Genomic DNA, 20980 nt, shown 5'->3' on the forward strand with positions numbered 1-20980 from the left:
CCAAAAACCCTCCAAGCCTCTCCCTCCAAGCCTCTCTCCACCTGGCTCCCTGACTTGTCTCCCACCTCTTTCTCCCCCTCCTTCCCTCCTTATCAGGACACCCCAGCCCCCCCAAAACCCTCCAAGCCCCTTTTCACGTGTCTCCCTGACTTGTCTCCCACCTGTTTCTCCCTCACCCTCCTTATCAGGACCCCCCTGCCCCCCCAAAACCCTTTTCACCTGTCTCTCTGACTTGTCTCCCACCTGTTTCTCCCTCACCCTCCTTACAGGAACCCCCTGCCCCCCAAAAAACCCTCCAAGCCCCTCTCCACCTGTCTTCCTGACTTGTCTCCCACCCTCCTTATAATAATAATAATAATTTTGGTACTTGTTAAGCGCTTACTATGTGCAAAGCATTAGCAGGACCCCCCTGCCCCCCCAAAACCCTTCCAAGCTCCTCTCCCCCTGCCTCACTGACTTGCCTCCCACCTCTCTCTCCCCCCACCCAACCGTCCGTACTCCCCTGCCCCCCCCAAAACCCCCAAGCCCCCTCCACCTGTCTCCCCTTCTTGCCCCCCTCACTCTCACCTCCCCCCGTTTCTCCCCCCCTCCCAGTTTTTCTCCATTACTGGTGCTATAGAGAAGTGGGGGGAGGTGTGTATGTGTGTGTATGTGTGTGTTTATGTGTGTAGGTGTTTTTGTGTGTCTCTCACCCCCCCCCCCTCACCCCCCTCACTTCCTCAGTTGCATAGGAAACCCGAAGGCCTGTGGGTCTGGGAAACAGGTGCCCTGTTTCCCAGAAGGGAGACATGGGGCGGGTGAGCAGGAGGAGGAGGAGGAGGAAGGGGGAACACCTGGGACCTGCTGAAGACAGAGCACCTGCTCGGGTCTCGCTCCCACTCAGCCGGATGGGATTTATTGAGCGCCGACTGGGTGCAGGGCTCTGGACTGAGCGCTTGGGAGCGGCCAGCGTGGAACGGACACAAGTCCCTGCCCACCACGAGCTTCCCAAGCCCCTCGGCCAACCCTGGCCCGGCAGGGCCGATGGACCCAACTGATAAGTTTAGGTTTTTTTGGAGCCCTTCCGAGGTTGGCCTTTCTCCGAAAGAGGAAGGCCGGGAGGAGCGGCCCGGGCAGCCTCCCTCCTCTCTGCCAACTCTTGCTCCCAACTCTCCAGAAGCGCCTTTCCAGGGAAACTGAGTCACGCTTGGCCCCCCCCCCCTGGTTGCAGACCGACTCTGCCCAGTCAGTGAGACGGTCAGAGCCTGGGTCGCTCTCATAACTTTAGTCCACGGGACAGTCAGGCTTTCCTCGTTTCTGGGGCAGAGCAAGGCTCCGAGTGGAATTTTACTTCAGCCTTTGTACACACAAGTAGACGAGTTTTTCGGTTGAAATGACCCGGCAATTGAGAAATAACACAGTATAATCACAAATTGTAACAGTTGGGCCAACAGCCTGCTCGGTGAGCAGATGCCTTTCCGTGAAAATTCGTTCAATCGTATTTATTGAGCGCTTACTGTGTGCAGAGCACTGTACTAAGCGCTTGGGAAGTACAAGTTGGCAACATAGAGAGACGGTCCCCACCCAACAGTGGGCTTACGGTCTAGAAGGTGGAAAGGGGCCTAGGGGCTTGGGGAAGGGGCCCAGAAGCTCAGAGACTCCGGAAAGCAAGATGGAGTTACTTGTGCTAAGACAGAGTCTAACACCCCCTTCCCTAATAATAATAATGGCATTTGTTAAGCGCTTACTATGTGCAAAGCACTGTTCTAAGCGCCGGGGAGGATACAAGGTGATCGGGTTGTCCCACGGGGGGCTCACAGTCTTCACCCCCCATTTTACAGATGAGGGAACTGAGGCCCAGAGAAGTGAAGTGACTCGCCCAAAGTCACACAGCTGACAAGTGGCGGAGCCGGGATTAGAACCCAAGACCTCTGACTCCCAAGCCCGGGCTCTTTCCACTGAGCCACGCTGCTTCCCCAAGGACTCCAGAAGCCCCCTTAAGGGGTGACGGCGTCATCGGGGGTGGAAGGAGAGAATAATAATAAATGGAAGTCGTTAATAATAATAAAATAATAATACTCGCATTTATTAAGCACCTACTATGTGCAAAGCACTGTTCTAAGCTCTGGGGAGGTTACAAGGTGATCAGGTTGTCCCTCGTGGGGCTCACAGTGTTAATCCCCATTTTACAGATGAGGTCACTGAGGCACAGAGAAGTTAAGTGACTTGCCCAAAGTCACCCAGCTGACAATTGGCAGAGTTGGGATTCAAACCCACGACCCTGACTCCAAAGCCCGGGCTCTTTCCACTGAGCCACGCTACCTCTCTACGCTTACTATGTGCCAGGCACAATACTAAGTATTGGGGTACATATAATAATAATGGCATTTATTAAGCGCTTACTATGTGCAAAGCACTGTTCTAAGCTCTGGGGAGGTTACAAGGAGACCAGGTTGTCCCACGGGGGGCTCACAGTCTTCATCCCCATTTTACAGATGAGGCTCAGAGAAGTGAAATGACTTGCCCAAAGTCACCCAGCTCACAATTGGCGGAGTTGGGATTTGAACCCATGACCCTGACTCCAAAGCCCGGGCTCTTTCCACCGAGCCCCGCTGCTTCTCTATATAAGCTTATCAGGTTGGACACAGTCCCCGTCCCACATGGGGCTCCCAGTCTTCATCCCCATTTTCCAGCTGAGAGAGCTGAGGCCCGGAGAATAATAATAATAATAATAATGACTGCATTTATTAAGCGCTTACTACGTGCAAAACACTGTTCTAAGCACTGAGGGGATACAAGGTGATCAGGCTGTCCCAAGTGGGGCTCACGGTCTTAATCCCCATTTTACAGATGAGGCCCAGAGAAGTGAAGTGACTTGCCCAAGGTCACCCAGCTGACAGTTGGCAGAGTGGGGATTCGAACCCACGACCCTGACTCCAAAGCCCGGGCTCTTTCCACTGAGCCACGCTGCTTCTCGGAGAAGTGAAGTGAATTGCCCAGAGTCACGGGGCGGACGATCGGCGGAGCCGGGATTAGAACCCACGACCAGGCCCGGGCTCCAGCCGCTCCGCCACGCTCCGGTCTCTTCCCAGCGACCCCCCCTTGTCTCTGCCGTCCCATTCAGTCTACCCCCGGCCCCCCACTTCTCTTTGCCTGGGGGTCGGGGGGAAGACGAGCCTTCCCCCCCGCCTCCCCCAACGGCCCCCGTCGCCCGCCCGGCGTCCACCCTCGGACACAATTTTCCTTCCTCTTCCTCCTCACCCCTTCCCCCCAAACCCACATCCCAACGGGCAATTTGGGGCCGCCCGCTTCCCTCCTCCCGCTCCTGGGAGGAAGCTCTGGGGGGTGGCAGGGCAAGGCACTACTACTACTACTACTAATAATAATAATAACAATAATGATGACATTTGTTAAGCGCTTACTATCAATCAATCAATCGTATTTATTGAGCGCTTACTGTGTGCAGAGCACTGGACTAAGCGCTTGGGAAGTCCAAGTTGGCAACATATGGAGACGGTCCCTACCCGACAGTGGGCTCACTCAATCAATCATATTTATTGAGCGCTTCCTGTGTGCAGAGCACTGGACTAAGCGCTTGGAAAGTCCAAGTTGGCAACAGATAGAGGCGGTCCCTACCCAACAGTGGCTCACAGTCTAGAAGGGGGAGACAGAGAACAAAACAAAACACACTAACAAAATAAAATAAATAGAATAGATATGTACAAGTAAAATAAATGAATAGAGTAATAAATATGTACAAACATATACATATTTACAGGTATGCATATATATACATATACATACATATGTATATATGGGTATGCATGTGTATGTATATATATGTGTATATGTATATATACATGTATGTGTATGTATATGTATATATGTATGCGTGTATATCATACATATATACATACATACACATGTATGTATATATACGTATGCACATATATACATACACATGCATACCCATGTATGTGTATATGTATATATACATATATGTATATGTATATGTGTGTGTGTGTGTGTGTGTGTGTGTATATATATATATATGCTTTGTACTATGTACAAAGCACTGTTCCAAGCGCCCAGGGGGATACAAGGTGATCAGGTTGTCCCACGTGGGGCTCCCAGTCTTCATCCCCATTTGACAGATGAGGGAACTGAGGCTCGGAGCAGCGTGGCTCAGTGGAAAGAGCCCGGGCTTGGGAGTCTGAGGTCATGGGTTCAAATGCTGGCTCCGCCCATTGTCAGCTGTGTGACTTTGGGCAAGTCACTTGACCTCTCTGGGCCTCAGTTCCCTCATCTGTAAAATGGGGGATTAAGGCTGTGAGCCCCCCATGGGACAACCTGATCACCTTGTAACCTCCGCAGTGCATAGAACAGTGCTTTGCATATAGTAAGTGCTTAACAAATGCCATTATTATTATTATTATTAGACTGTAAGCTCACTGTGGGCAGGGAATGGGACTGTTTATGACTGAAGTAAGCGCTTGGGAAGTAGAGAAGCAGCGTGGCTCTGTGGAAAGAGCCTGGGCTTGGGAGTCCGAGGTCATGGGTTCAAATGCCGGCTCCGCCCATTGTCAGCTGGTTGACTTTGGGCAAGTCACTTGACTTCTCTGGGCCTCAGTTCCCTCATCTGGAAAACGGGGATGAAGACTGTGAGCCCCCCGTGGGACAACCTGATCACCTTGTAACCTCCCCGGCGCTTAGAACAGTGCTTCGCACGTAGTAAGCGCTTAATAAATGCCATCGTTATTATTATTGGGATCCTTGAGAGGAGCAGAGCCCAAATTGCGGGGAGTGGGTGGCGGCTGGGGAATTCATTCAGTCGGATTTACGGAGCGCTTACTGTGTGCGGAGCACTGGACTAAGCGCTTGGGAGAGGACGATACAGCAATCATCATCAATCGTATTTATTGAGCGCTTACTATGTGCAGAGCACTGTACTAAGCGCTTATAAAATGATGGCAGTTATTAAGCGCTTACTATGTGCAAAGCACTGTTCTAAGTGCTTGGGGGGGGTTACAAGGTGATCAGGTTGTCCCACAGGGGGCTCAAAGTCTTCATCCCCATTTTCCAGATGAGGTAACTGAGGCCCAGAGAAGTGAAGTGACTTGCCCAAAGTCACCCAGCTGACAAGTGGCGGAGCCGGGGTTTGAACCCATGACCTCTGACTCCGAAGCCCGGGCTCTTTCCACTGAGCCACGCTGCAATAAAGAGTGACAATCCCCACGCAGAAGGAGGAAATCCAAGTCCCATCCCTTTTCCCTTCCCGAAAAGGCAAAGAAAAGTCAGTCACCCCCACCCAGCCCTGCCGTCCGGAGCCAGACTTTTTCTGGCCCGTGGTCAGGCGCCGTTCTGTATCCCCGAATCCGAGGGGGAGACACCACAGGGGGTCCCGGCCTTCCCTTTCCCCCAGGTGGGAAGCGGGGGACTCCCACCCGCGCTGGGGTCCGGCCGCACCGTCCTGGGAATCGACATCCGCCCTTTCCTCTCCATCCAAACCGCTACCCTGCTCGTTCAAGCTCTCATCCTATCCCGTCTGGACTACTGCACCAGCCTTCTCTCTGATCTCCCATCCTCGTGTCTCTCTCCACTTCAATCCATACTTCATGCTCCTGCCCGGATTATCTTTGTCCAGAAACGCTCTGGGCATATCACTCCCCTCCTCAGAAATCTCCAGTGGCTACCAATCAATCTGCGCATCAGGCAGAAACTCCTCACCCTGGGCTTCCAGGCTGTCCATCCATCCCCTGGCCCCCTCCTACCTCACCTCCCTTCTCTCCTTCTACTGCCCAGCCCGCACCCTCCGCTCCTCTGCCACCGCTAATCTCCTCACTGTACCTCGCTCTCGCCTGTCCCGCCGTCGACCCCCGGCCCACGTCATCCCCCGGGCCTGGAATGCCCCCAGTCCCTCTGCCCCTCCGCCAAGCTAGCTCTCTTCCTCCCTTCAAGGCCCTGCTGAGAGCTCACCTCCTCCAGGAGGCCTTCCCACACTGAGCCCCTTCCTTCCTCTCCCCCTCGTCCCCCTCTCCATCCCCCCATCTTACCTCCTTCCCTTCCCCACAGCACCTGTATATATGTATATATGGTTGTACATATTTATTACTCTATTTATTTATTTATTTATTTATTTATTTATTTTACTTGTACATTTCTATCCTATTTATTTTATCTTGTTGGTATGTTTGGTTCTGTTCTCTGTCTCCCCCTTTTAGACTGTGAGCCCACTGTTGGGTAGGGACTGTCTCTATGTGTTGCCAATTTGTACTTCCCAAGCGCTTAGTACAGTGGTCTGCACATAGTAAGCGCTCAATAAATACGATTGATTGATTGACTGAGACACGGGGCCTGTGGCCTTCCCCCACTTCCTCCCGAGAAGACCGGCTGGGGGTTGGGAGGGGGCGGCCGCGTGGGTGGGGAAGGGGGAACGGCCAGATGGGATTTCCTTCTGCCTTCGCACCGAAACCCAAGCAGATAATCTTAAACTTCTCGTTTACATCTCCGCGTTTCATCTTCGAAAGGTCGGCCGGGGCGGGAGGCGGGAACCTGGAGTCAATCAATCAATCAATCGTATTTATTGAGCGCTTACTATGTGCAGAGCACTGTACCAAGCGCTTGGGAAGTCCAAATTGGCAACACATAGAGACAGCCCCTACCCAACGGTGGGCTCACAGTCTAAAAGGGGGAGACAGAGAACAGAACCAAACGTACCAACAAAATAAAATAAATAGGATAGAAATCAATCAATCAATCAATCAATCGTATTTATTGAGCGCTTACTATGTGCAGAGCACTGTACCAAGCGCTTGGGAAGTACAAATTGGCAACACATAGAGACGGCCCCTACCCAACGGTGGGCTCACAGTCTAAAAGGGGGAGACAGAGAACAGAACCAAACGTACCAACAAAATAAAATAAATAGGACAGGAATCAATCAATCAATCAATCAATCGTATTTATTGAGCGCTTACTATGTGCAGAGCACTGTACCAAGCGCTTGGGAAGTACAAATTGGCAACACATAGAGACAGTCCCTTCCCAACGGTGGGCTCACAGTCTAAAAGGGGGAGACAGAGAACAGAACCAAACGTACCAACAAAATAAAATAAATAGGATAGAAATCAATCAATCAATCAATCAATAATAATAATAATAATACTGATGGCATTTATTAAGTGCTTACTATGTGCAAAGCACTGTTCTAAGCGCTGGGAGGATACATGGTGATGAGGTTGTCCTACGTGGGGCTCACAGTCTTCATCCCCATTTTACAGATGAGGGAACTGAGGCCCAGAGAAGTTAAGTGACTTGCCCAAAGTCACACAGCTGACAAGTGGTGGAGCCGGGATTTGAACCCATGACCTCTGACTCCAAAGCCCGGGCTCTTTCCCACTGAGCCACGCTCAATCGTATTTATTGAGTGCTTACTATGTGCAGAGCACTGTACCAAGCGCTTGGGAAGTACAAATTGGCAACACATAGAGACAGCCCCTACCCAACGGTGGGCTCACAGTCTAAAAGGGGGAGACAGAGAACAGAACCAAACGTACCAACAAAATAAAATAAATAGGATAGAAATGTACAAGTAAGATAGAGTAATAAATATGTACGACCATATATACATCTATACAGGTGCTGTGGGGAAGGGAAGGAGGTAAGATGGGGGGATGGAGAGGGGGAGAGGAAGGAAGGGGCTCAGTCTGGGAAGGCCTCCTGGAGGAGGTGAGCTGTCAGGAGCCGTGGGCTCCCCGAGGCCTGGCGGTGGTGGCCCGCCGGAGTCTGCTTGTCTGTTGACTGATTTTCCCCCCCGATTCCCTCTCTTTCCAGGTCATCTACCACCTGTCCGGCCTGTGGCCCGCGGCCTTCCTCCGCTCCCAGCCCTGCCCCCGGCCGGAGCCCTCTTTGGAGCCCCCGGCCCGCCGTGCCCCTCGGCCCCCGGCCCCGCCCGACCTGGAGGCCCTGCTGAGCTGGCCCGACACCCCCGGGGACGGCGGGGACCCGGCCGCCGCCACCAGTCCCCTGACGTCCACCTACGGGCTCCGGGCCCCGCCGGGTGCGGCCTACCCGCTGGGCGGGCGGCTGCGGGCCCTGCTGGTGGCCCGAGACCACCGAGGCCAGCCCAAGGCCCACGGCGGGGACCTGTTCCGGGCCCGCCTCTACTCGCCGGGCCTGCAGGCCGGGGCCCCGGGGGCCGTGCGGGACCTGGGCAACGGCACCTACCTGCTGTCCTTCCCGCTGCTGTGGGCCGGCGAGGCCCGCGTGGAGGTGAAGCTCATCCACTCGAGCGAGGCCGTAGCCGTGCTGCGCAGGGTCCGGCGGGAGCGGGCGGCCACCGTCAACTTCACCGGCTACTTCCGGGCCGGCCCGGAGCGGGAGGAGGCCGAGTGTAACGTGGAGCCGCCCGCCGGGGCCGGCCCCGTCTGCCGCTACCCCGACGGCCAGACGGGCGAGACCTGGTTCTGCGCCCGCCCCCGGCGCCTGCCCTGCCGGGCCCTGGTGGGTCACTCCTTCGGCAGCTACCTGAAGGTGACCACGAAGCACGACGAGTTGCTGCTGGGCCTGTAAGGACCCGACCCCCGCGGCGCGTCCCAACCGCCCGGCCCTCGTCTCCTCCCGGCCCTGCCCGCCTCCCCCTCTCCCTGCCCCTCTCAGCGGGGCTCGGTGCAAAGAGTCCGAGGTCAGGGGTTCGAATCCCGGCGCCGCCGCTCGGCAGCTGGGTGACCCTTCACTTCTCTGGGCCTCGGTTTCCTCATCTGGAAAATGGGGATTAATGTGAGCCCCCCGTGGGACAACCTGATCGCCTTGTAACCTCCCCAGCGCTCAGAACAGTGCTTGGCACCTAGTAAGCGCTTAATAAATGCCATTATTATTATTATTATTCTCTCCGCCCCTCCCCTTAGTAATACTGAGGGTACTTGTTAAGCGCTTACTCTGTGCCAGGCACTGTACGAAGCGCCGGGGCGGAGACAAGTAAATCGGGTTGGACACAGTCCCTGTCCCACGTGGGGCTCACGGTCTCAATGGAGAAGCAGCGTGGCTCAGTGGAAAGAGCCCGGGCTCGGGAGTCCGAGGTCAGGGGTTCGAATCCCAGCTCCGCCACTCGTCAGCTGGGTGACTTTGGGCAAGTCGCTTCACTTCCCTGGGCCTCAGTTTCCTCATCTGGAAAATGGGGATTAATGTGAGCCCCCCGTGGGACAACCTGATCGCCTTGTAACCTCCCCAGCGCTCAGAACAGTGCTTTGCACCTAGTAAGCGCTTAATAAATGCCATTATTATTATTATGATTATCTCCGCCCCTCCCCTTAATAATACTGAGGGTACTTGTTAAGCGCTTACTCTGTGCCAGGCACTGCATGAAGTGCCGGGGCGGAGACAAGTAAATCGGGTTGGACACAGTCACTGTCCCACGTGGGGCCCACGGTCTCAAGGGAGGAGCAGCGTGGCTCAGTGGAAAGAGCCCGGGCTCGGGAGTCCGGGGTCAGGGGTTCGAATCCCGGCACCGCCGCTCGTCAGCTGGGTGACCCTTCACTTCTCTGGGCCTCGGTTTCCTCATCTGGAAAATGGGGATTAATGTGAGCCCCCTGTGGGACAACCTGATTGCCTTGTAACCTCCCCAGCGCTCAGAACAGTGCTTGGCACGTTGTAAGCGCTTAATAAATGCCATTTTTATTATTAGTATCTCCACCCCTCCCCTTAATAATACTGAGGGTACTTGTTAAGTGCTTACGAAGTGCCGGGGCGGAGACAAGTAAATCGGGTTGGACACAGTCCCTGTCCCACGTGGGGCTCACGGCCTCAATGGAGGAGCAGCGTGGCTCAATGGAAAGAGCCCGGGCTCGGGAGTCCGGGGTCAGGGGTTCGAATCCCAGCTCCGCCACTCGTCAGCTGGGTGACTTTGGGCAAGTCGCTTCACTTCCCTGGGCCTCAGTTTCCTCATCTGTAAAATGGGGATTAACGTGAGCCCCCTGTGGGACAACCTGATCTCCTTGTAACCTCCCCAGCGCTCAGAACAGTGCGTGGCACGTAGTAAGCGCTTAATAAATGCCATTATTATTATTATGATTATCTCCGCCCCTCCCCTTAATAATACTGAGGGTACTTGTTAAGCGCTTACTCTGTGGCAGGCACTGTACGAAGCGCCGGGGCGGAGACAAGTAAATCGGGTTGGACACAGTCCCTGTCCCACGTGGGGCCCACGGTCTCAATGGAGGAGCAGCGTGGCTCAATGGAAAGAGCCCGGGCTCGGGAGTCAGAGGTCGTGGGTTCGAATCCCTGCTCCGCCACTCGTCAGCTGGGTGACTTTGGGCAAGTCGCTTCACTTCCCTGGGCCTCAGTTTCCTCATCTGGAAAATGGGGATTAACGTGAGCCCCCTGTGGGACAACCTGATCACCTTGTAACCTCCCCAGCACTCAGAACAGTGCTTTGCCCATAGTAAGCGCTTAATAAATGCCATTATTATTATTATGATTATCTCCGCCCCTCCCCTTAATAATACTGAGGGTACTTGTTAAGCGCTTACTCTGTGCCAGGCACTGTACAAAGCGCCGGGGCGGAGACAAGTAAATCGGGTTGGACACAGTCCCCGTCCCACGTGGGGCTCACGGTCTCAATGGAGAAGCAGCGTGGCTCAATGGAAAGAGCCCGGGCTTGGGAGTCAGAGGTCGTGGGTTCAAATCCCTGCTCCGCCACTCGTCAGCTGGGTGACCTTGGGCAAGTCGCTTCACTTCTCTGGGCCTCAGTGACCTCATCTGGAAAATGGGGATGAAGACTGGGACCCCCATGTGGGACTACCTCATTACCTTGTATCTACCCGTTGCTCAGTGGAAAGAGCACAGGCTTTGGAGTCAGAGGTCATGGGTTCAAATCCCCACTCCGCCAATTGTCCTCTGGGTGACTTTGGGCAAATCACTTCACTTCTCTGGGCCTCGGTGACCTCATCTGGAAAATGGGGATGAAGACTCTGAGCCCCACGTGGGACAACCTGATCACCATGTATCCTCCCCGGTGCTTAGAACAGTGCTTTGCACATAGTAAGTGCTTAACAAATAGCTTGCACTTCCCATGTGCTTAGTACAGTGCTCTGCACACAGTAAGCACTCAATAAATACGATTGATTGATTAACAAATACCAAAATTATCATTATTATTACTCTGTGCCAGGCACTGTATGAAGTGCCAGGGTGGAGACAAGGAAATCGGGCTGGACGCAGTCCCTGTGCCCCGTGGGGCTCACGGTCTCAATCCCCATTTGACAGATGGGGAACCTGAGGCCCAGAGAATAATAATAATGATGGTATTTGTTAAGCGCTTACTCTATGCCAAGCACTGTTCTAAGCACTGGGGGAGATACAAGGTCATCGGGCTGTCCCACGGGGGGCTCCCAGTTTTAATCCCCATTTTCCAGATGAGGGAACTGAGGCCCAGAGAAGTGAAGTGAATCTATTCTATTTATTTTATTTTGTTAGTATGTTTGGCTTTGTCCTCTGTCTCCCCCTTTTAGACTGTGAGCCCAATGTTGGGTAGGGACTGTCTCTAGATGTTGCCAATTTGTACTTCCCAAGCGCTTAGTACAGTGCTCTGCACATAGTAAGCGCTCAATAAATATGATTGATTGATTGATTGATTGAAGCAACCGGCCCAAAGTCACACAGCTGACAAGGGGCGGGGCAGGGATCAGAACTCACCTCCTCCGACTCCCAAGGCTGCGGTCTTTTAACGACGGTATTTAATAATAACGTTGGTATCTGTTCGGCGCTTACTATGTGCCAAGCACTGTTCTAAGCGCTGCGCTTGCCGTGTGCCAGGCACTGTCTTAAGCACTGGGGTGGATCCGAGCAAATGGGGCTGGACACAGTCCGGGTCCCACGTGGGGCTCCCAGTCTCAATCCCCATTTGACGGGTGAGGGAACTGAGGCCCAGAGAAGTGAAGTGACTGGCCCAAGGTCACACCGCAGATAAGTGGCGGAGGCGGGATTAGAATCCGTGACCTTCTGTCTCCCGGGCTCTAGCCATTCCACCACGCTGCCTTTTCCCCTTCTCCCCATCCCTCTTTGCGCCTCTTTTTTTTCCCCGTCCCTTCCAGCCTGCCTCGTCATTCCCATCCCTCCTTCTCCCTTCCTACTTAAATATTTACCGTGTGCCGAACACTGTACTAACCGCTTCTCCCCGCCCCCCCTTCTCTTCATCCCTTCTTCCATTTTTCTTCCGCCGCGTCTCCCCACCCCGCTTCATTCATTGTCGTATTCATTGAGCGCTTACTGTGTGCCAAGCGCTGTGCTGAGCGCTCGATTCATTCAATCAGTCATTCCTTCAATCGTATTTATTGAGCGCCGAGGACAAGACAGCGGGGCGTGGAGAAGGGACCGGAGGGGCCGAGGGCGCTTAGGCTGGGCATCTCCAGGGGTCGGGAAGAAGCAGGATGCTTGTTTACTTGTTTCAATATCTCCCCGTCTCTAGTCATTCAGTCGTATTTATTGAGCGCTTACTGTGTGCAGAGCACTGTACTAAGCGCTTGGGAAGTCCAAGTTGGCAACATATAGAGGCGGTCCCTACCCAACAGCGGGCTCACAGTCTAGAAGACTAGAGAATTACACAGTCTAGAGAATTCAGTCGTATTCATTGAGCGCTTACTGTGTGCAGAGCACTGTACTAAGCACTGTTCTATTTATTTTATTTTGTTAGTATGTTTGGTTTTGTTCTCTGTCTCCCCCTTTCAGACTGTGAGCCCACTGTTGGGTAGGGACTGTCTCTAGATGTTGCCAGCTTGGACTTCCCAAGCGCTTAGTACAGTGCTCTGCACACAGTAAGCGCTCAATAAATACGATTGATGATGATGCTAAGCGCTTGGGAAGTCCAAGTTGGCAACATTTAGAGACGGTCCCTACCCAACAGCGGGCTCACAGTCTAGAAGACTAGAGAATTACACAGTCTAGAGAATTCAGTCGTATTCACTGAGCGCTTACTGTGTGCAGAGCACTGTACTAAGCGCTTGGGAAGTCCAAGTTGGCAACATATAGAGGCGGTCCCTACCCAACAGCGGGCTCACAGTCTAGAAGACTGGAGAATTACACAGTCTAGAGAATTCGATCGTATTCATTGAGCGCTTACTGTGTGCAGAGCGCTGTACTAAGCGCTTGGGAAGTCCAAGTTGGCAACATATAGAGGCGGCCCCTACCCAACAGCGGGCTCACAGTCTAGAAGACTAGAGAATTACGCAGTCTAGAGAATTCAGTCGTATTCATTGAGCGCTTACTGTGTGCAGAGCGCTGTACTAAGCGCTTGGGAAGTCCAAGTTGGCAACATATAGAGACGGTCCCTACCCAACAGCGGGCTCACAGGCTAGAAGACTAGAGAATTACACAGTCTAGAGAATTCAGTCGTATTCACTGAGCGCTTACTGTGTGCAGAGCGCTGTACTAAGCGCCTGGAAAGTACAGTTCAGCAACAAAGAGAGACAAACCATGCCCACAATGGGTTCTAGTCTAGAGAAGCAGCGTGGCTCAGTGGAAAGAGCCCGGGCTTTGGAGTCAGAGATCATCGGTTCGAATTCCCGCTCTGCCAATTGCCAGCTGGGTGACTTTGGGCGAGTCACTTCACTTCTCTGGGCCTCAGTGGCCTCATCTGGAAAATGGGGATTAAAAGACTGTGAGCCCCACTTGGGACAACCTGATCACCTCGTAACCTCCCCAGTGCTTTGCACATAGTAAGCGCTTCATAAATGCCATCATTATTATTATTATTAGACTAGACCCTTCTATCAATCAATCAATCAATCGTATGTATTGAGCGCTTGCTGTGTGCAGAGCACTGTACTAAGCGCTTGGGAAGTCCAAGTTGGCAACATATAGAGACGGTCCCTACCCAACAGTGGGCTCACAGTCTAGAAGGGGGAGACAGAGAACAAAACCAAACATATTAACAAAAGAAAATAAATAGATTAGATATGTACAAGTAAAATAAATAGAGTAATAAATCTGTACAAACATATCTACAGGTGCTGTGGGGAAAGGAGGGAGGTAAGACGGGGGATGGAGAGGGGGACGATATGTATATATGTTTGTACATATTTATTACCCTATTTTACTTGTACATATCTAATCTATTTATTTTATTTTGTTAGTATGTTTGGCTTTGTTCTCTGTCTCCCCCTTTTAGACTGTGAGCCCACTGTTGGGTAGGGACTCTCTCTCTATGTTGCCAACTTGTACTTCCCAAGCGCTCAGTCCAGTGCTCTGCACACAGTAAGCGCTCAATAAATACGATTGATTGATTGGTTGGGAAGGCCTCCTGGAGGAGGTGAGCTCTCAGTAGGGCTTTGAAGGGAGGAAGAGGGCTAGCTTGGCGGATGTGCGGAGGGAGGCCATTCCGGGCCAGGGGGATGAGGTGGCAACATATCGAGTCGGTCCCTACCCAATAGAAGTCTATTCTTATGAACAAATGCCATTATTATTATTATTATTAGATTAGACTGCCCTTTTAGACCGTGAGCCCACTGTTGGGCAGGGACCGTCTCTAGATGTTGCCAACTTGTCCTTCCCAAGCGCTCAGTCCAGTGCTCTGCACACAGTCAGCGCTCAGTAAATACGATCGATTGATTCGGGACCGTCCCTATACGTTGCCAATTTGTACTTCCCAAGCGCTTAGTCCAGTGCTCTGCACATAGTAAGCGCTCAATAAGTACGATTGATGATGATGATGATGAGTGATTGATCGATTCTCCTTCTTATCCCCCATTCTCCCCAGAAACGTAACAGACAAAGTGCTGCCGGCGGGGATCTCCCCCATCCAGGTCGTAGGGGACGGCAGTCTGGGTAAGCCGGGGCGAAGGGGGCTGGGGGGTGAGAAGGGAGAGGGTGGGGAGGGGGGGGTCGTGGCTCCCAAGGAGACGCCCCTCTCCCCCGTCTGCCCCCCGACCCCAGCGCTGCCCCCGCGGCCCCCGTGCGGGCCGGGCCTGGGCCTGGCCGAGCCCTCCGGCTTCTACCACCGGAACCAGTGGACGTCGCTGAGCTGCGCGTCCCGCGCCTTCCCGACGCCGGGCCACGTGCTGGACTGCCTGGCCGGGAAGCTCGTCCACATGATCGGAGACTCCACCCTGCGCCAGTGGTGGGAATTCCTGCTGGACACGGTGCCCTGTGAGTGCCGGCCGGGCCCGCACCCGATGGGGAACCCCCCACCCCGGGGACCCTGGGAATAACAACAATAATATTAATAATTAATAATAGCGTTGCATAAGCGCTTACTCTGCGCCAAGCACTGTTCCGAGCGCTGGGAGGGATACGAGGTGATTCATTCATTCAATCAATCAATAATAATGATGGTAGTTGTTAAGCGCTTACTATGTGCCAAGCACTGTTCTAAGCGCTGGGGGGATACAAGGTGAGCAGGTTGTCCCACGTGGGGCTCACAGTCCTCACGGTCTTAATCCCTATTTGACAGATGAGGGAACTGAGGCACAGAGAAGTCAAGTGACTGGCCCCAAGTCAACACGGCTGACAAGCGGCGGAGCCGGGATTAGAACCCATGACCTCTGACCCCCAATCAATCAATCAATCAGTCGTATTTACTGAGCGCTTACTGTGTGCAGAGCACTGTTCTGCTCTGTGTGCAGAGCATTCATTCAATCGTATGGGAATAACAATAATAATTAATAATAATAATAGCGTTGGTTAAGCGCTTACTCTGCGCCAAGCACTGTTCTGAGCGCTGGGAGGGATACAAGGTGATTCACTCATTCAGTCGTATTTATTGAGCGCCGACTGTGTGCAGGGCACTGGACTAAGCGCTTGGGAAGTCCAAGTTGGCAACCTAGAGAGACGCTCCCTACCCAACAGCGGGCTCACAGTCTAGAAGGGGGAGACGGAGAACAAAACCGAACACATTAACAAAATAAAATAAATAGAATAGATAGGTACAATCAATCAATCAATCATATTTATTGAGCGCTTACTGTGTGCAGAGCACTGAACTGAGCGCTTGGGAAGTACAAGTTGGCAACATACAGAGACAGTCCCTACCAGTAAAATAAATGAGTAATAAATATGTACAAACATATATACAGAGAAGCAGCGTGGCTCAGTGGAAAGAGCCTGGGCTTTGGAGTCAGAGGTCATGGGTTCGAATCCCGGCTCCGCCACATGTCTGCTGTGTGACCTTGGGCAAGTCACTTCACTTCTCTGGGCCTCAGTTACCTCATCTGTAAAATGGGGATTGACTATGAGCCCCACGTGGGACGATCACCTTGTATCCCCCCCAGCGCTTAGAACTGTGCTTTGCACATAGTAAGCGCTTAACAAATGCCATCATTATTATTATTATTATTCTCTGAGCCTCAGTTACCTCATCTGTAAAATGGGGATTGACTTTGAGCCCCACGTGGGACAACCTGAGCACCTTGTATCCCCCCTCCCAGCGCTTAGAACAGTGCTTTGTACATAGTAAGCGCTTAACAAATGCCATTATTATATACAGGTAGTGATCTAAGCGCTGGGAGGGATACAAGGTCCCACCTGGGGCTGACAGTCTTCATCCCCATTTGACAGATGAGGGAACTGAAGTGACTTGCCCCGTGTCACACAGCAGACATGTGGCGGAGCTGGGATTTGAACCCACGACCTCTGACTCCAAAGCCCGGGCTCTTTCCACTGAGCCGCAGTCGGGAGGGGATTCCCCGGGGGACACAGTCATTCCGTCATTTAGTGAGCGCTTAGTGCATGCGGAGCACTGGACTCAGCGCTTGGAAAGTACAGTCCGGCAACAGATACCCAGGAAGCGCTCAATAAATACGATTGACTGAAGGAATGGAGACGGTCCCTACCCAACAACGCAGTCATTCATTCAGTCAGTCGTATTTAATAACGATGGCATTTCTCCCTTCTAGACTGTGAGCCCACTGTCGGGTAGGGACCGTCGCTATATGTTGCCAACTTGTACTTCCCAAGCGCCTAGTACAGTGCTCTGCACACAGTAAGCGCTCAATAAATATGATTGATTGATTGATTAAGCGCTTACTATGTGCAAAGCACGTTTTCCAGATGAGGGAACGGAGGCCCAGAGAAGTGAAGTGACTTGCCCGAAGTCACCCAGCTGACAAGTGGCGGAGCCGGGATTTGAACCCATGACCTAGGACTCCGAAGCCCGGGCTCTTTCCACTGAGCCATGCTGCTTTTATTGAGCACTTACTGCGTGCAGAGCACTGGACTAAGCACTTGGGAGTGGACAGTACAGCCATAAACAGTCCCATTCCCTGCCCACAATGAGCTTACAGCCTAATAATAATAATGGCATTTGTTAAGCGCTTACTATGTGCAAAGCACCGTTCTAAGCGCTGGGGAGGTTACAACGTGATCAAGTTGTCCCACGGGAGGCTCACAGTCTTAGTCCCCCATTTTCCAGATGAGGTAACTGAGGCCCAGAGAAGTGAAGTGACTTGCCCAAAGTCACACGGCTGACAATTGGCAGAGCTGAGATTTGAACCCATGACCTCTGACTCCAAAGTGCGGGCTCTTTCCGCTGAGCGAAGCTGCTTCTCATAATGATTCATTCAATCGTATCAATTGAGTGCTTACTATGTGCAGAGCACTGTACTAGGCGCTTGGGAAGTACAAGTTGGCAACATATAGGGACGGTCCCTACCCAACAGCGGGCTCACAGTCTAGAAGGGGGAGACAGAGAACTAAACAAAACATATTAATGATGGTATTTGTTAAGCGCTTACTATGTGCCAAGCACTGTACTAAGCGCTGGGGTATAGAGACTGGGAAGGGATCCCCAGGGGAGGCACTCATTCATTCAGTCACCTGTACTGAGCAGCGACTTTACAAGAAGAAGCGGCGTGGCTTAGTGGCGAGAGCCCGGGCTTCGGAGTCAGAGGTCATGGGTTCTAATCCCAGCTCCGCCACTTGTCAGCTGGGTGACTTAGGGCAAGTCACTTCACTTCTCTGCGCCTCAGTTCCCTCATCTGGAAAATGGGGATGAAGACTGGGAGCCCCCCGTGGGACAACCTGATCACCTTGTATCTACCCCAGCGTTTAGAACGGTGGAGAAGCAGCGTGGCTCACTGGAAAGAGCCCGGGCTTTGGAGTAAGAGTTCATGGGTTCAAATCCCGGCTCCGCCGATTGTCAGCTGTGTGACTTTGGGCAACTCACTTCACTTCTCTGGGCCTCAGTTACCTCATCTGGAAAATGTTTTTTTTTTTAAATGGCATTTATTAAGCGCTTACTATGTGCAAAGCACTTGGGAGGTTACCAGGTGATCAGATCATCTCACGGGGGGCTCCCAGTCTTCATCCCCATTTTACAGATGAGGGAACTGAGGCCCAGAGAAGGCAAGTGACTTGCCCAAAGTCACACAGCCGAGTGGCGGAGCCGGGATTTGATCCGATGACCTCTGACTCCAAAGCCCGGGCTCTTTCCACGGAGCCACGCTGCTCCCCGCAGTTAAGACTGTGAGCCCCCCGTGGGACAACCCGATCACCTTGTAAGCTCCCCGGTGCTTAGAATGGTGCCTCGCACGTAGTAAGCGCTCAATAAATGCCATCAATCAATCAATCAATCAATCGTATTTATTGAGCGCTTACTATGTGCACAGCACTGTACTAAGCACTTGGGAAGTACAAATTGGCAATACATAGAGACAGTCCCTACCCAACAGTGGGCTCACAGTCTAAAAGTGTGACTAATGACTGCCATCATTATTATGATTACAGTAAACGCTTAACAAATGCCCACATTATTATTGTCGAGCGCTTACCGTGTGCAGAGCACTGGACTAAGCGTTGGGAGAGGACAGTGCCGCGGTAAAACAGACACAGTCCCTGCCCACAAAGGGCTTATAATCTGGAGTCGGGGGGGGGGGAGGCGGGCCCGGGGACCCGAGGTGCTGGGACGGCGGCGGGTCGGAGGAGCCCAACCCTGAGCGGTGCCTGTCCCCCGGCAGCCCTGAAGGCCCTGGATCTGCACGTCCCCTATCAGACGGGCCCGCTGCTGGCGGTGGACACGGGCCGGGGGCTGGTTCTGCAGTGGCGCGCCCACGGCTGGCCCCTGCGCTCCACCCAGACCCCCGTGGCCTCCCTGCACTCGGCCGCGCGGGAGCTGGGCGGCCTGGCCGGCGGGGCGGACACCGTGGTCGTCCTGGGCCTGGGCGCCCACTTCACCACCTTCCCCCCGGCCGTGTTCGCCCGCCGCCTGGCCGGGGTGCGGGCCGCCGTCACGGCCCTGCTGGACCGGGCCCCGGCCACCCTGGTGGTGGTCAAGACGGCCAACACGGGCTACAAGTCGGTGTACGGCAGCGACTGGCTGACCCTGCAGCTCAACCGGCTGGTCCGGGCCGTCTTCTCCGGCCTCCGCGTGGCCCTGCTGGACACCTGGGACATGACTTCCTGCCACGACTCGCCCGACAACATCCATCCCGTCAGGACCGTCGTCCGCAACGAGGTGGCCCTCTTCCTCTCCCACGTCTGCCCCGGCTGAACCCGGGGCCGGGGGGACCGCCGAGGGGGGCGGCTCGCCCACCCAGATCCCCCAAGAAGCGGGGAGAAGGTTGGAAAGGGGGGCGGCCGGAAGAGGGTCCGGATTCCGGGGCGACGGCGGGGGGCCCGACGACTCTCCCCTCGCCCCCGAGCTGCCCTCAGGAGGGGGTCGCCCAACCCCTTTATCCAAACCTCCCCCCTCCAATTCCCTCCCCGAATGCCATCCTCAACCGCTCACTCTCCCTCACCGCTTTCACATCCCCGGCTCTTAAAAAAAACAAACGCTCCCTTGACCTCACGGACTTCTGTGGTCAGTGCCCACCCCTCTCCCACCGTTCTCCTCCAAACCCCGAGAGGGAGAGAGAGTCGTTTCCACCTCCTGCCTCTGTTTCTCCTCTAACTCCCTTCCAATCTGGCGTCTGTCCCCTTCCGCTCCAATCAATCGATTTACTGAGCGCTTACTGTGTGCAGAGCACTGGACTAAGCGCTTGGGAAGTCCAAGTTGGCCACATATAGAGACGGTCCCTACCCAACAGTGGGCTCACAGTCTAGAAGAGGGCTCCACTGAACCCGCCCCATCCGAGGTCGTCACGGACCAACTCTTGGCCAAATCGGACTGACCGTACTCCATCCTAATGATGATGATGGCATTTGTTCAGCGCTTACTATGTGCAAAGCACTGTTCTACGCGCTGGGTCCTCCTGGACCTCTCACTGCCCCCTCCTTAGTTCCTCCTCTGCCTCCTTCCCCTTGAGAGGTCCCTCAAAGCTCACTTCTGGGTCCCCTCCATCTACACCCACTCTTTTCGGAGAACTCTTCCCCTCCAACTACCGTCTCTACCCATCAATCAATCCATCGTATTTACTGAGCGCTCACTGTGTGCACAGCACTGGACTAAGCGCTTGGGTCTCCACTCGGACGACTCCCAAATCTACCTCTCCATTCCCCCCCGCTGCGGCCTCGCGTTTCCTCCCGCCTTCAGGCCCTCTCTGCTTGGATGCCCGGCCCGACGCCTCGAATTTAACGCGTCCGAAACGGAGCTCCTCATCTTCCCGCCCAAACCCCGTCCTCCCTGGGGCTCTCCCATCGCTGTGAAAGCTACCGCCGTTCTTCCAGCCCCGCAAGCCCGCAACTCTCATTCTCTCCCTTCCACTCTCCCACTCGGGCAGTCGTCACTTCTGCCTTCACGTCTCTAGAATCTGTCCCTTCTCCCTCCAAACTCTTAGTCCGGTCAGCCTCTCCCCTCTCCAATCCATAGTTCACTTTGCTGCCCAGATCACTTTCCCGCGACATCATTCTGCGTACCCATCTCCTCCCACGCCTCCGAACCCATCCCCACATCGAGCAGAAATTCCTCACCGTTGGATCTGCGGCCTCTGTAACCCCCAACTTTTATTTTTGGCTCCTTCCCCTTCGACAACTGACAGACCCCCCTCGTCTCCCTCTTCGAAACCCTACTAAAATCCCATCGCCTCCGGGAAGCTTTCTCTGACGAATCTCTCCCCATCCTATTCTCCCTCGTCTATAA

At 53.7% G+C, this 20980-nt stretch overlaps 1 protein-coding gene across 1 annotated transcript in view; it reads left to right on the forward strand.

Annotated features, from left to right (window-relative positions):
• The window catches only part of LOC119946799 (NXPE family member 3-like), a 45335-nt gene extending 25202 nt beyond the window's left edge, over positions 1–20133 (forward strand). Inside the window, exons 10-13 of the mRNA XM_038768250.1 lie at positions 7813–8546; positions 14729–14796; positions 14905–15117; positions 18921–20133. Of these exons, the coding sequence (XP_038624178.1) occupies positions 7813–8546; positions 14729–14796; positions 14905–15117; positions 18921–19453 (1548 nt within the window). The 3' untranslated portion in view covers positions 19454–20133. The remainder of the gene's footprint in view (positions 1–7812; positions 8547–14728; positions 14797–14904; positions 15118–18920) is intronic.
• The last annotated feature ends 847 nt before the right edge of the window (positions 20134–20980 follow it).

This window comes from Tachyglossus aculeatus, chromosome Y4 (assembly GCF_015852505.1).
Source record: "Tachyglossus aculeatus isolate mTacAcu1 chromosome Y4, mTacAcu1.pri, whole genome shotgun sequence".
Lineage (NCBI taxonomy): Eukaryota > Metazoa > Chordata > Mammalia > Monotremata > Tachyglossidae > Tachyglossus > Tachyglossus aculeatus.